The sequence below is a fragment of the Somniosus microcephalus genome, chromosome 8, assembly GCF_052327205.1.
Source record: "Somniosus microcephalus isolate GS21.2 chromosome 8, FLI_Smic_1.0, whole genome shotgun sequence".
In the NCBI taxonomy this organism is placed as follows: Eukaryota; Metazoa; Chordata; class Chondrichthyes; order Squaliformes; family Somniosidae; genus Somniosus; species Somniosus microcephalus.
In genome coordinates this window covers 93662111-93674978 of record NC_140994.1, presented here as the reverse complement: position 1 = coordinate 93674978, position 12868 = coordinate 93662111, and the positions used below count along the sequence as shown (strand labels likewise).

The following is a 12868-nucleotide window of genomic DNA, read 5'->3' as shown; positions in this document are numbered from 1 at the left end:
TACTGTTTTCCTAGCTGCTCTGCACCAATGAAGCAGTAACTTCAAAATAAAAGCTCAGTCGCCTACAGTAAAAGACCCAAAAGGAGCTCTTATTTTTTTTCAATGCAATTCTTAGACACTATTACCCACAGTAAGCAAACACCGTGTAACTATTGCAGAATCCATTAGAAACTTTAACCGGCAAAGGAATCTATTTGATACAATTTGTAGATATGTGAATTACCAGAACATTTAAGGGTTGATTCTGAAGGAGCGTTTTGCTTTTTTAATAGGGTCCAATATGATGCTATTGCTACAGAATGCTTTAGCTTGAGTTTTTAGATTTTGAAATTGAATATATCTCCAAGCATAAGTTTAGCTGACAATAAAGGTCATTAAAATTAAAGCACAGAAAGAGGCCAGTTGTGCCTATGTCCTTGCTAGCTTTTGAACTCTGCTAATTCCATTTCCACAGCATTTCCTCATATCTGCTTATATGCATCCTAAATACTTATCCAATTATCTTTTAAACAAAGTTATAGGGCTGGATTTTCATTGAGGAGGCTGGTAGGAGGCGGGACTACAACTTTCGGGGTTGTAGTCCTGCCTCCATCGAGTTGTGGCCAACCCACACGATTTTGACTTGATTGACCTTGTTGAGCCTGCCCAGTGGGCTCAGCAGGCCAATTAAGGGCCTCCCGGCAACAGGTGATGTCACAGATTGATATTTCATCTGTCAAGACCTTTTGACAGATGAAATATCAGCGTTTGACAGCTGTTTGAAGCTGTCACTGACAATCTGTACTCTAAGTTAATTCCTTCCTCTCAGGATGATTTAGAGATCTCTCCGGAAAAGAATGCTGAATGCTGCAATTTTTGACAGATCATGGCCTTCTGCTTTCTGTGCCGGTGAGATGAGGGACTCCAGAGACCTGAAGGAAGGAAGGCTGTAAAGGTAAGTAAAACTTCTTTAAACACTTTAAACACACCAAACACATTTACCTCTGCACTCATGCATCCATCACTCACCTGAACACCGGACATCTCGACCCCTCCAAGCCCTTCAGCCCGACGGCCCGCCTCGCTAACTTGGCGTGGTTTAGAGCTGTCAGGAATCCCACACTTCAAGAATGAAAATAGGGATTAGACTAAAAACTGCCTGTTAACAGGCAGTTAATTGGCACTAATCTCCTTCCCGCCTCGGGGAGGCGGGTCCCAGTGCGGGTCGGGTACCCGCCTCCTTTGAAACTGGCATGGGGGCGGGATGGGTTCGTGCCCCCCCGATTTCGGGATTTTAACCCCCCATACGCCACCAATCCCGCCTCCACGGCCCAATGAAAATCCTGCCCATAGTCTCTGCTTCAACAGCAACTTGTGGTAAAATATTCCATACCCTAATGACACTCTGAAAAAATCTAATTCTTTTGTGCTTCGTGATAATTTGCAGTCTTGTTACCAATTCACCAAGTCAAAATTATTTATCCTCTCAATGTTTCATAATTTTGAAAACCACTATTAAGTCTCTGTTTCAGTGAAAAAACCGAGTTTCCAAGCCTTTCTTCATCACAATAACCTCTCATTCCCAGTACCATTCTATCATGTGCATTTATTAGGAACTAAAATCCTTCACATAGAATCATACAGCACAGAAGGAGGCCATTCGGCCCGTCATGCCTGTGCCAGCTCTTTGAAAAAGCTATCTTATTAGTCCCACTTCCCAGCTCTTCCCCCCATAGCCCTGCAATTTTTTCCTCTTCAAGTACATGTCCAATTGCCCTTTGAAAGTTACTAAGGAATCTGATTTGACTACCCTTTCAGGTAGTGCGTTCCAGATCTTACCAACCCTCTATGTGAAGAAATTTCTCCTCATTTCCCCTCTAGTTCTTTTGCCAATTATTTTAAATCTATGACCTTTGGTTACTGACCTACTTGCCAGAGGAAATAGCTTCTCCCTACTTGCTCTATCAAAACCCCTCATAATTTTGAATACCTCTATTAGGTATTCTATTCTAGGGAATGTAGCCGGGCAAGTGGTAGAAGTGTCAGTAGGAGAGCATTTTGGTGACAGTGACCATAATTCTGTGAGATTTAAGGTAGTCATGGAAAAGGACAAAGATGGACTGGAAATAAAGTTTCTAAATTGGGGGAAGGCCGATTTTAATATGATAAGGCAGGATCTGGCCAAAGTGGACTGAGATCAGCTACTTGTAGGAAAATCCACATCAGAGCAGTGGGAGTCTTTCAGAAAGGAAATAGAGAGAGTACAATGCCAACATGTTCCCGTAAAGGGCAAGGGTGGGATCAACAAGCCCAGGGAACCCTGGATGTCAAGGGATGTACAAGAATGTATTAGGGAAAAAATGGAGGCTTTTGGCAGATACAAAGGACTAAAAACAGTGGAAACCCTAGAGGAGTATAGAAAGTGCAGGGGGGCACTTAAAAAAGAAATTAGGAGAGCGAAGAGGGGGCATGAAAAAACACTGGCAGGCAAAATAAAGGAAAATCCCAAGGTGTTTTATAAGTATATTAAGGGCAAGAGGATAACCAGGGAAAGAGTAGGGCCCATTAGGGACCAAAGTGGCAATCTGTGTGTAGAGCTGGAACATGTAGGTGAGGTTTTAAATGAATATTTTGCATCTGTGTTCACTATGGAGAAGGACGATGTAGGCATAGAAATCAGGCAGGGGGATTGTGATATACTTGAACAAATTAGCATTGAGAGGGAGGAGGTACTCGCTGTTTTAGTGGGCTTAAAAGTGGATAAATCCCCAGGCCCAGACGTGATGTATCCCAGGCTGCTGTGTGAGGCAAGGGAGCAGATTGCAGGGGCTCTGACACAAATTTTCAGAACATCTCTGCCCACAGGGGAGGTCGCAGAGGACTGGAGAACAGCTAACGTAGTACCATTATTCAAGAAGGGTAGTAGGGATAAACCAGGGAATTACAGGCCAGTGAGCCTAACATCAGTGGTAGGGAAATTATTGGAAAAAATTCTGAGGGACAGAATTAGTCTCCACTTGGAGAGGCAAGGATTAATCAAGGATAGTCAGCATGGCTTTGTCAGGGGGAGATCATGCCTGACCAATTTGATTGAATTTTTCGAGGGGGCGACTAGGTGTGTGAATGAGGGTCGTGCAGTTGATGTGGTCTACATGGACTTCAGTAAGGCTTTTGACAAAGTTCTGCATGGGAGACTGGTCAAGAAGGTAAGAGCCCAAGGGATCCAGGGCAATTTGGCACATTGGATCCAAAATTGGCTTAGTGGCAGGAGGCAGAGGGGCTGGTCAAAGGTTGTTTTTGTGACTGGAAGCCTGTGTCCAGTGGTGTACCGCAGGGATCAGTGCTGGGTCCTTTGCGGTTTGTGGTCTACATTAATGATTTAGATATGAATGTAGGAGGTATGATCGCAGATGACAAGAAAATTGGTGGAGTGGTAAATAGAGAGGAGGGAAGCCTCAGGCTACAGGACGATATAGACGGGTTGGTTAGATGGGCAGAACAGTGGCAAATGGAATTTAACCCTGAAAAGTGAGAGGTGATGCATTTTGGGAGGACTAACGAGGCAAGGGAATACACAATGAATGGTAGGACCCTAGGAAGGACAGAGGCTCAGAGGGACCTTGGTGTGCATGTACATAGATCCCTGAAGGCAGCAGGACAGGTAGATAAGGTGGTTAAAAAGGCATATGGGATACTTAATTCTATGCCTCGGCTAATGAAGGTAAGAGCAGGGAGGTTATGATGGAGCTGTACAAAACGCTAGTTACGCCACAGCTGGAATACTGTGTGCAGTTCTGGTCACCACACTATAGGAAGGATGTGATTGCATTGGAGAGGGTGCAGAGGAGATTCACCAGGATGTTACCTGGGCTGGAGTGCTTCAGCTATGAAGAGAGACTGGACAGGCTGGGGTTGTTTTCCTTAGAGCAGAGAAGGCTGAGGGGGGACCTGATTGAGGTGTACAAAATTATGAGCGGCATAGATAGGGTAGATAGAAAGGAACTTTTCCCCTTAGTAGAGGGGTCAATAACCAGGGGGCATAGTTTCAAGGTAAGGGGCAGAAGGTTTAGAGGGGATTTGAGGAAAAACTTTTTCACCCAAAGGGTGGTTGGAATCTGGAACTCACTGCCTGAAAGGGTGGTAGAGGCAGGAACCCTCACAACATTCAAGAAGCATTTAGATGAGCACTTGAAATGCCATAGCATACAAGGCTACGGACCAAGTGCTGGAAAATGGGATTAGAATAGACTGGGCTTGATGGCCAGCACAGACACGTTGGGCCAAAGGGCCTCTTTCTGTGCTGTATAACTCTATGACTCTATGTCTCCCCTTAATCTCCTCTGCTCTAAGGAGAACAATCCCAGCTTCTCCAATCTCTCTACATAACTGAACTCCCTCATCATCCTGGTAAACCTCCTCTGTACCCTCTCCAGGGCCAATACCTTCTTGGGTATTTTTGGCATTAGATTACTGTTCGCTCATCTGCAAATAAAAGTTAATTGTTTTAAAACTATCATTTTTAAATTAAGGGGGAAAAATCTGGTTGGTTTGCGCCTCTCGTTAGCGCCTTAAGAGGGAGCTAATGTGGTGCAAAGCAACTAGCGCCCATGCGCGGCGATGTTTGCGCTGCTCACGAAATTGACTAGACATTTTGAGGCGGCGCTAAACACTACTGCCACGATCTCCTGCGCCCGCAGATCGTGACGTCAGTTGAGCGTGCAACGCCCCGGACCGGATATTGAGTGGCGCCCCCTGTCTTACCGCCTGCCGCTAGCAACGACAGGTTGAGGGGAGCGTTTTGCAGTCGGGAAGAGACTGGGGGAGCGCTATTTAAAGGCGACCGCTTCCTGCCTTTTTATGTCGGCAAAATTTTTTCACCACGCATTCTGAGTGAGAGAGAGACTGCAGGAGATATTCAAAGCTGTGTTGAGGAGTTTTGGGTACTGAGCAGCACTTTGCAGGTTCTTTATTTGATCTTTCTTGCATCGATTTAGAAGAGACTATGGGGGCTGCACTCAGTTCTTTCCCTGGGCCTCTCCATTGTTCTTTCCAACAGATTTGTTGTACAGGTCTGTCCAGGCCTAGATTCAAGGCTGCAATGAGCAGGGTGTGGATGGAGAGCAAGATCGACCCTCCCCTTTAAGAACTAGCCGGCGCTAGTGTGTCTGTGTTCCATTGCTGACTGACATCACATGAGCTTTGCCAGCGCTCCGAGTTAGCGCCTCGCTCCTCGGCCTTTGCACCTTAAGACAGGTGTGCAGCACCTGATTTAGTGTTCCAATCACCTCCAGTGGCGATAAAAGTCAAGTTTGCAGTCGGAGGCGATAATTAGCGCCAGGCGCTAAACTTTGCACCCGGCCGATACTCACACCCCAAACGGGGCGATACTAAATTTCTCCCCCAAGACTTTAAACTAAAACATTAAGAGGGAGAAATTCGGTTGGTAGCGCCAGCGATTAGTGCCTAAAGAGGCCGAGAAGTGGGGCGCTAACCAACTAGCGCCCGGGCGCAGCGAACCCTGCACCTCTTGCCATATTGAGTGGGCTTTTAGCGCCGGCGCTAAATCTTAGCGCCCGCTTGCGGGCGCAAGCAGATCATGACGTCATTTCAGTGTGCAACGCCTTTTTGGTGCCCCGGACCAGAAATTCAGTGGCGCCCCCCTCCGTTCCGCCTGGCGCTAATAAGGACTGCTTACCTGGAACGTTCCCCAGTCGCTCTCGGGCTGGGGGGGTGCTCTTTAAAGGGGACTGCACTGGTATAAAAGCGGCAGCCATTTTGGGAGCACAACTTCTTCGAGACTTTCACAGAGTTGCTGAGCTGCACTCTGAGAGCCATTGCACCAGTGAGCTAGCGCTGGCCAGAGGAACTTCAGCCTTCTGACCATCACCTTGCTGCTGGTGAGCATTTACAATGTTAACAATTTCTTGTGCGCTATTATTATGGGGGCTGCATTGGAGGGGAACGTCCTGCTGCTGAACCATCTGGAAAGGGCACAGAGACGCAGGGAGAGAGGGGCAGGAATGGCCAGACGGAGGAGGGCCAACAGACGTCGCCACACCAGACCTTACGCTGCCAGGGTTTTCCGACAGCAGTTCTCTTACTTGAACATGTCAGAGCAGCAGTGTCTTAGAAGGCTGCGCTTCAGAAAGGAGGTGGTGACTGAGCTGTGCCACCTGCTTCAGCCAGATCTGCAGCCTCAGATAAGGTGCAGGACCTCTCTGTCGGTGGCTGTCAAGATGACTGTTGCCCTGAATTTCTATGCGAGCGGCTCCTTTCAGGCCGCAACTGGGGACATCACCAACATATCGCAGTTTGCGGTGCATTGCTGCATCCGTCAAGTAACAGATGCCCTATTTAAAAGAAGGCGGCAGTACATCTCCTTCCCTATGACACTGGAGAAGCAGCGGGAGCGCGCAGAGGGATTCGCAGCAATAGCGGACTTCCCCATGGTGCAGGGTGCCATTGACTGCACGCACGTGGCTTTGCGGGCGCCTGTTTTGAATCCAGAGGAGTTCCGCAACCGCAAGGGGTTCCATTCCTTGAATGTTCAGCTGGTCTGTGACCACCGACAGCTGATCCTCGCAGTCAATGCGCAGTTCCCAGGCAGCAGCCACGACGCCTTCATTCTGCGCCAGACTTCAGTTGCAGACCTATTCGAGGCCCCGGCTCACCCAGGAGGCTGGCTTCTCGGTGACAAGGGCTATCCTCTGTGCCCATGGCTGATGACCCCGCTCCGATCGCCCAGCTGAAGAGCGCTACAATGCGAGCCATCAGGCGACAAGGAACATTGTGGAGCACACAATCGGTGTGCTGAAGCAACGGTTCCGCTGTCTGGACCATTCCAGAGGCGCCTTGCAGTACTCACCAGAGCGAGTCTCCCACTTCGTGGTTGTCTGTTGCATGCTGCATAACCTCGCCATCCTACGCACCCAGCCAATGCCACCAGACATTGAAGCACCAACGGAGGAGGAGGAGGAGGAAGAGGAGGAGGAGGACCAAATCGGGAGGGAGGTACAAACTGGAAGGGCCGTCCGTCAGAGGCTGATAACAAGCCGCTTCTAGGACCCTCTCACGGAATGCTTGGTGCCATTCGAAGAGCAGGAATGGAACCGTTCGGATAACCCAAAGCCTATGAAGGGCAGTATGAATGTAAATAAAAAAAGTTGTTTATTTTGCAAAATGTGCTTCCTTCCAACATGACAAAGCAATGGCACCAGAAAGCTTAACTAACAAACTAACACATAAGTGACTCGCACACCCGGGAGACTATCCAAAACATTACTAACATTCAGACCAGCATACACGGCCTTGATTTCTACAAATAAGACGTCTCAGCAGCACCTTCTACTCTTTCCCCCTTGATGGTGATCTACTTCTCTTGCGAGATCGGCCCCTTCCCTCCCTGCAGCTCCTCCGTAATGGGACCCCAGTGGCTGCATCAAGGCTGGGGGAGGCCTGCTGGCTGTCCGAAAGCGCAGATGCCCCTGAGGGACGTCCTGGACGACCTCTGGCCTTGGAGGGCCTGGATGCTGACTGCTCCAGCTGTGCATGGTTGGAAGCAGTCTGTCGTGCAGGTGGTGGCAGCTGCAGTGGAGACGTGACAGCGGTGGCATCAGGAATGCTGACATCCTGAGAGCGGACAGCAGCTCCCTGGTCGGCCGACACACTGGCACTCTGACGGGGCAGCACCGCAGCATGCGCACCAATCGGCTGGTCCACAGATTGATGCCCTGCTGTGGTGCTGCAAGGGCCCCAGGTAATCCTGCCTGATCCAGTGAGGATGGCAGCAGTCATTGGTCGCGTGGCCACAATACGCATCTGCACGAGACCAGCGAGTGACTGCGTGGCAGCACTCAGCACTTGCGTGGCAGGTGCCAGTGCTTCGGTGAAGCCCTGGACAGTCCTTTCCAGTGCTTCAGTGAAGGCCGGGACAGTCCTTTCCACTGCTTCGGTGAAGCCCTGGACAGTCCTTTCCAGTGATGACCCGATGCCCTGGACAGTGTTTTCCAGTGCTGCCCCGAAGTCCTGGACAGTCCTTTCCAGTGCTGCCCCAAAGTCCTGCGCGCTCCTTGCCTGTGCTGCCCGAAGTCTTGGACACTCCTTGCCAGTGTCTCGATGGATTCAGGCATCCTTGCCACTGCAGCCATGAGCTCAGTGTGACTGATCTGAGCCTGGGCGCTCATTTCTGCGAGGGAATGCACCTCTTCTGCGCTCTGTGCAGCAGTACTTGCGGCCTGACTCGCCCTCCGAGGAGATGGCCCCCGAGCTTCCCTACCCCCCTTGCATTGCTGCAGCCCGCTGGGTCCTGGAGCTGGTTCCTCCTCAGAGCCATCCCCCCCGCTCCCCTCCAGGGAAGTACTATCCCCAGTCTGCAGATGGACTGGCTCGCCTGAGGGTGGAACGGATGGTCTGGCTTCCTCCTGCTCGTCGCCTCCGGAGTCAGTGGCAGTGGCAGCTTGAGGGCCCGGCTCCCGAGCTGGTGATGCAGCATCTGAAAGCAGGGAGGTTGAAGAGTGGTTTTAGCGAAAGGACAGGGTGGCAGCAAGGGATGCATGAGTGCTGCAATGCTCTGACATGGGTCCAGAGTGAAAAAGCATGCTGGTGGGGGGAACAAGTGGAAGGAGAGAGCTCAAAAAGGTGATGACCTTACCATCGCTGTGCACAATGGGGTCGGCAGCTCCAGTGGTGACAGGACCACTCATCCGGCCTCCAACAATCTGGTGGGCTCGTTCCTCCAGGTCCGTCAGTGTCTGCAGCTGAGGAGGGCCTCCTCCGGTATGAAGCTGCTCCCTCCGGTTCCTGGCCAGCTTGGCCTGCAGGAGAAAGGACGGGAAGTGATGAAACATGCTGGCCTGAGCTGACATCACATGCCCCCCATGGTAGAATAGCCCTTACATTATGCATTGAGCTGACATCACATGCCCCCCATGGTAGAATAGCCCTTACATTATGCATTGAGCTGACATCACATGCCCCCCGTGGTAGAATAGCCCTTACATTATGCATTGAGCTGACATCACATGCCCCCTGTGGTAGAATAGCCCTTACATTATGCATTGAGCTGACATCACATGCCCCCCATGGTAGAATAGCCCTTACATTATGCATTGAGCTGACATCACATGCCCCCCATGGTAGAATAGCCCTTACATTATGCATTGAGCTGAATGTGCGTGTGTGTTTCCAGAAAGGGCCATGGGTGCTGGCTGACAGATGGCCACTGGGGCTTCGCGCACCCTCTGGCCATAATATCAGGTGCAGATGGAGGGATGAAGAAGATTGCGAAAAAGGCACTCACCCTAACGACCCGAGTGAGGTCACTGAACTTCTTCCTGCATTGCACAGGAGTCCTGGGCACCATGCTGCTTGAGGTGACTCTTTGACAAACTTCCCTCCAAGCCCTGCGGTACTCGCTATGATGAGGCCTCCTGCCATTGTCGGGGTACAGCACAGCTCGCCGGCGCTCCACTTCGCCAACCAAAGCATCCAATGCCCCATCGGTAAAGCGCTCCGCTCTCTGCCTCACCCTCGCCATATGTTCAAAGTTTGGAACGCCACAGAAAGCACAGCGCCGATTTTGAGGCCTACAAGGCGCAGAGTGTGGCTGCTGATCCTAACTGACCCGCCCCTTTAAGAGCTGGCTGGCGCCAGCATGTCTCGGGGTAATCGATTATTGACAGCACCTGCACTGCGCCCGGCCGCCGACATATTGAGTAGCGCCGCCGGGTTAGCGCCTTAAGACTCCCGTGCAGCGCTTGAATCAACGCTGCAATCACCTTTAGGGGCGCAGCAACCCAATATCGCTCGAGGTGGCGATAAGTTGCGCCTGGCGATAAAATTTGCGCAGCGCCAATTCTAGCGCCCCAAACGGGGCTATACCCAATTTCTCCCCCTAAATGATTTTCAAAGTAACTTTCCAATTAGAATGGAGGTTTGCCACACAAATAAGGCAAAATCACATAAAATTAATGGAGGCCACAAATAAAATTCAGTCGTGGGTTTAATTTGTTCTAATGTTTTAAGTGCTCTGCTTAATGCATTTGTGTAAATTCCTGCCTATGCTATTTTAGCGCAGACGTTAACTCATTTATTTTAAACAGCTAATCAATTCCTCTAAACTGGCACAAACAGGAATTTATGTAAACATGTCTAAAATTGTAACATTTGGCGGATCCCATGATTCAGCGGTCCCAGTAGCAATTTTGCTGGGGAACTGGATTGCAGATTTACCCCATGTAATGTTTAAATATGTTGCTTCTTACACTAGCACCAAGTTTCATCTAAACAATGTAGTTTAGCGCATTAGTGTTTCACATCCTGAGGCTCTTGCGAATACCCAGGATGGTCAGCTCCCAAGGTTTATTATTCGAATCTTTAATAGAGCTTGCAGAAAAAATTCCCATTAACATTTATTCTAACTGATTTCTTTAAACCACAGTGCTGGGTATTAAATTGTGGCTCTGTATAAAACATTCCTTTCAGCAACTTCTTACCACATTGCATCTAAAGCGTGGGCACAACCACTGGGGAATGGAGGCAGAGAATAAAGTGAATGTCTTATATTAGAGCCCCCTCTCGCCCAGCTCCACATCTCAGAGTTGGCCGAATGATTCCTAATTGTTTATACATCTTTATACCTCTGAAGGACTGTGTTTTACTTCAATAGCACATTTATATTTAAAGGCACCTGGGGGCGTTTGATTAGAACTGTGAATCTACGACAGGCTAATTTGCTAAACTGATGGTTACCACATCTGTTCATGTTTTCTGTAAAAATTACACAAACTACTCTACTTTATATTTATGGTTCAAAGAGACCAATACAATACTTAATTGGATTACATGCCTGCTTGCTAATGCTGAGACATCAAAAAATGGTTGCAAGGCTCTCTGTTTATAATTTTTTATTTTGTAAATTGACCAAATGTAGATTAAAAGGCCACATGGTGGATGGCAGTGTGACTAGGTGTATTGGTGTGTCAAAACAATTGCTCTTCAATTCTGTTACCTAAACTGAAACCCAGCCCAAATAGAGAGAGATAGAAGGCCTTCTCTTTTAAAAGGTTAACAATTGAAAATATTGATATTGTTAGGGCTGAATTTTAATGGGGAAGGTGGGTTGGGGATGGGGGGAGCTCTGAGGTGGTTGGGAAACCAGGGAGAACAAATTTAATGGCAGGGCCTGATTTGCATGGGAAGCCTGTTTCCCACCTGGAGCCAGCCGGCCTGAAAGGCTGGCTGGCTGGCTCCGGGCGGGTAGGCCTGCAGCACCAGGCAGCACAGAGGACGGAGGGCGGGATCATGTGGGGGCCGGGGGCAGATGGTGGAGCACGGGGTGGGGCGGGACCAGCACGGGGGGACGGTGGGGTGGGGCGTCGGTAAGGATTGTGGGGGATGGGTGTGAGGATGACCGGCGGCCGGCGATGTATCGGGGGAGTGGGGGTGCAAGGGAGATCGGTGGCCAGGAGCAGCACGGGAGGATGGGGGGGATGTGAAGTGGATTGGAGGCCGGGAGCAGCATGGGGTGGGGTCTGAAGGAGCGCGGGGGAGCAGCACGTGGTGGGGGGGGGGGGGGGGGGTTGGGATCGTAGACCTAGGCGGGAGGATTGTAGGCTGGGGTTGGGGGATTCAAGGCCTGGGAGGGGGGCTTGGAGGCCTCATGGGGGGTGTCTCCGATCACAGGGGTTGGTTTAGATACAAAATGGAGGTTAAAGCAGAGGTTTCCAGTCTCATTATTATAATATTTAAATAGACGACACACCTCCTGGCACCAAAAGTGGCCGGATTGGAGGCAATTTTTAACACTTTAACCCCCCAACCCACTTGTTTTTTTTTAGGTTATAATTCTCCTCTTAGTGTTTCACTCCCAGATGTTACTGGCTGTTTTTAAATATCAGGTGCACAACTCTCCAGGAAATGAGGTCCACTATATAGGGATTATGCAGGCTGGCAACACAGTATTCCATCTGCAATCGTGACCCTGAGCTTCCAGTCATTTGCCACTTCCATTTTCCTTCTCTCCAACTTCTGTACTGAATACTGGGGTGTACAGCCAGAGCCAAGTCCATGGCACCACGGGTGGCTCAGCTGTACAGGAGGGAGGAGGAATATTGGGAAAGCAATAATGATAGGGGATTCAATAGTTAGGGGAACAGACAGGCGTTTCTGTGGCCGCAGCCGTGAGTCCAGGATGGTAGATTGCCTCATTGGTGCCAGGGTCAAGGATGTCACTGAGCGCCTGCAGAACATTCTGAAGGGGGAGGGTGAACAGCCAGAGGTCGTGGTCCATATCGATATCGCCGATGTAGGTAGAAAGAGCAATGACATCCTGCAGGCAGGTTACATGGAGCTAGGAAAGAGATTAAAAAGCAAGACTTCAAAGGTAGTAATTTCTGGATTACTCCCGGGGCCATACGCTAGTGAGTTCAGAAATAGGAGGATAGAGCAGGTCAATGCGTGACTGGTGAGATGGTGCAGGAGGGAGGGCTTTAGATTCCTGAGACATTGGGACCGGTTCTGGGGGAGATGGGACCTGTACAGGCCGGACGGGTTGCACCACAACAGAGCCGGGACCAATATCCTTGCCAGTGGGGGAGGTTGCTAGTGCTGTTGGGGAGAGTTTAATCTAATTTGGCAGGGGGATGGGAACCAGGATGTAGCATTAGAAAGGAGAAACAAGGTGCACAAAGGATTGTGAGAGACAGATTAAACTGGAGTAAAACATTGTACGGTATTAGGTAGGGTCAGACTAAGAGAGAATACAAGAAGGTCTAAGATATGTTTACAGTGCATGCGTGTAAACGCATGAGAAATGGTAAATTAGGTTGGTGAGTTGCAGGCACAAATAGCCACACGGGATAACGGAGACCTGGCTCAAAAAAGGGCAGGA

The 12868-nt window shown here is 49.7% G+C and overlaps 1 protein-coding gene across 24 annotated transcripts in view; it reads right to left on the bottom strand.

The window, feature by feature from the left end:
* The window catches only part of mypn (myopalladin), an 828299-nt gene that overhangs the window by 195606 nt on the left and 619825 nt on the right, over positions 1-12868 (bottom strand). For 15 of the 24 annotated variants that reach the window (XR_015079259.1, XR_015079260.1, XM_085994999.1 and 12 more), the window contains one exon: positions 1009-1101. The exons of the other annotated variants lie outside the window; for them this stretch is intronic. Coding sequence is in view for 13 of the 15 variants with exons in the window: in XM_085994999.1 (XP_085851125.1) it covers positions 1009-1101 (93 nt within the window). In the remaining 2 variants the exon portion in view is untranslated. The remainder of the gene's footprint in view (positions 1-1008; positions 1102-12868) is intronic. 24 annotated transcript variants of the gene reach the window in all.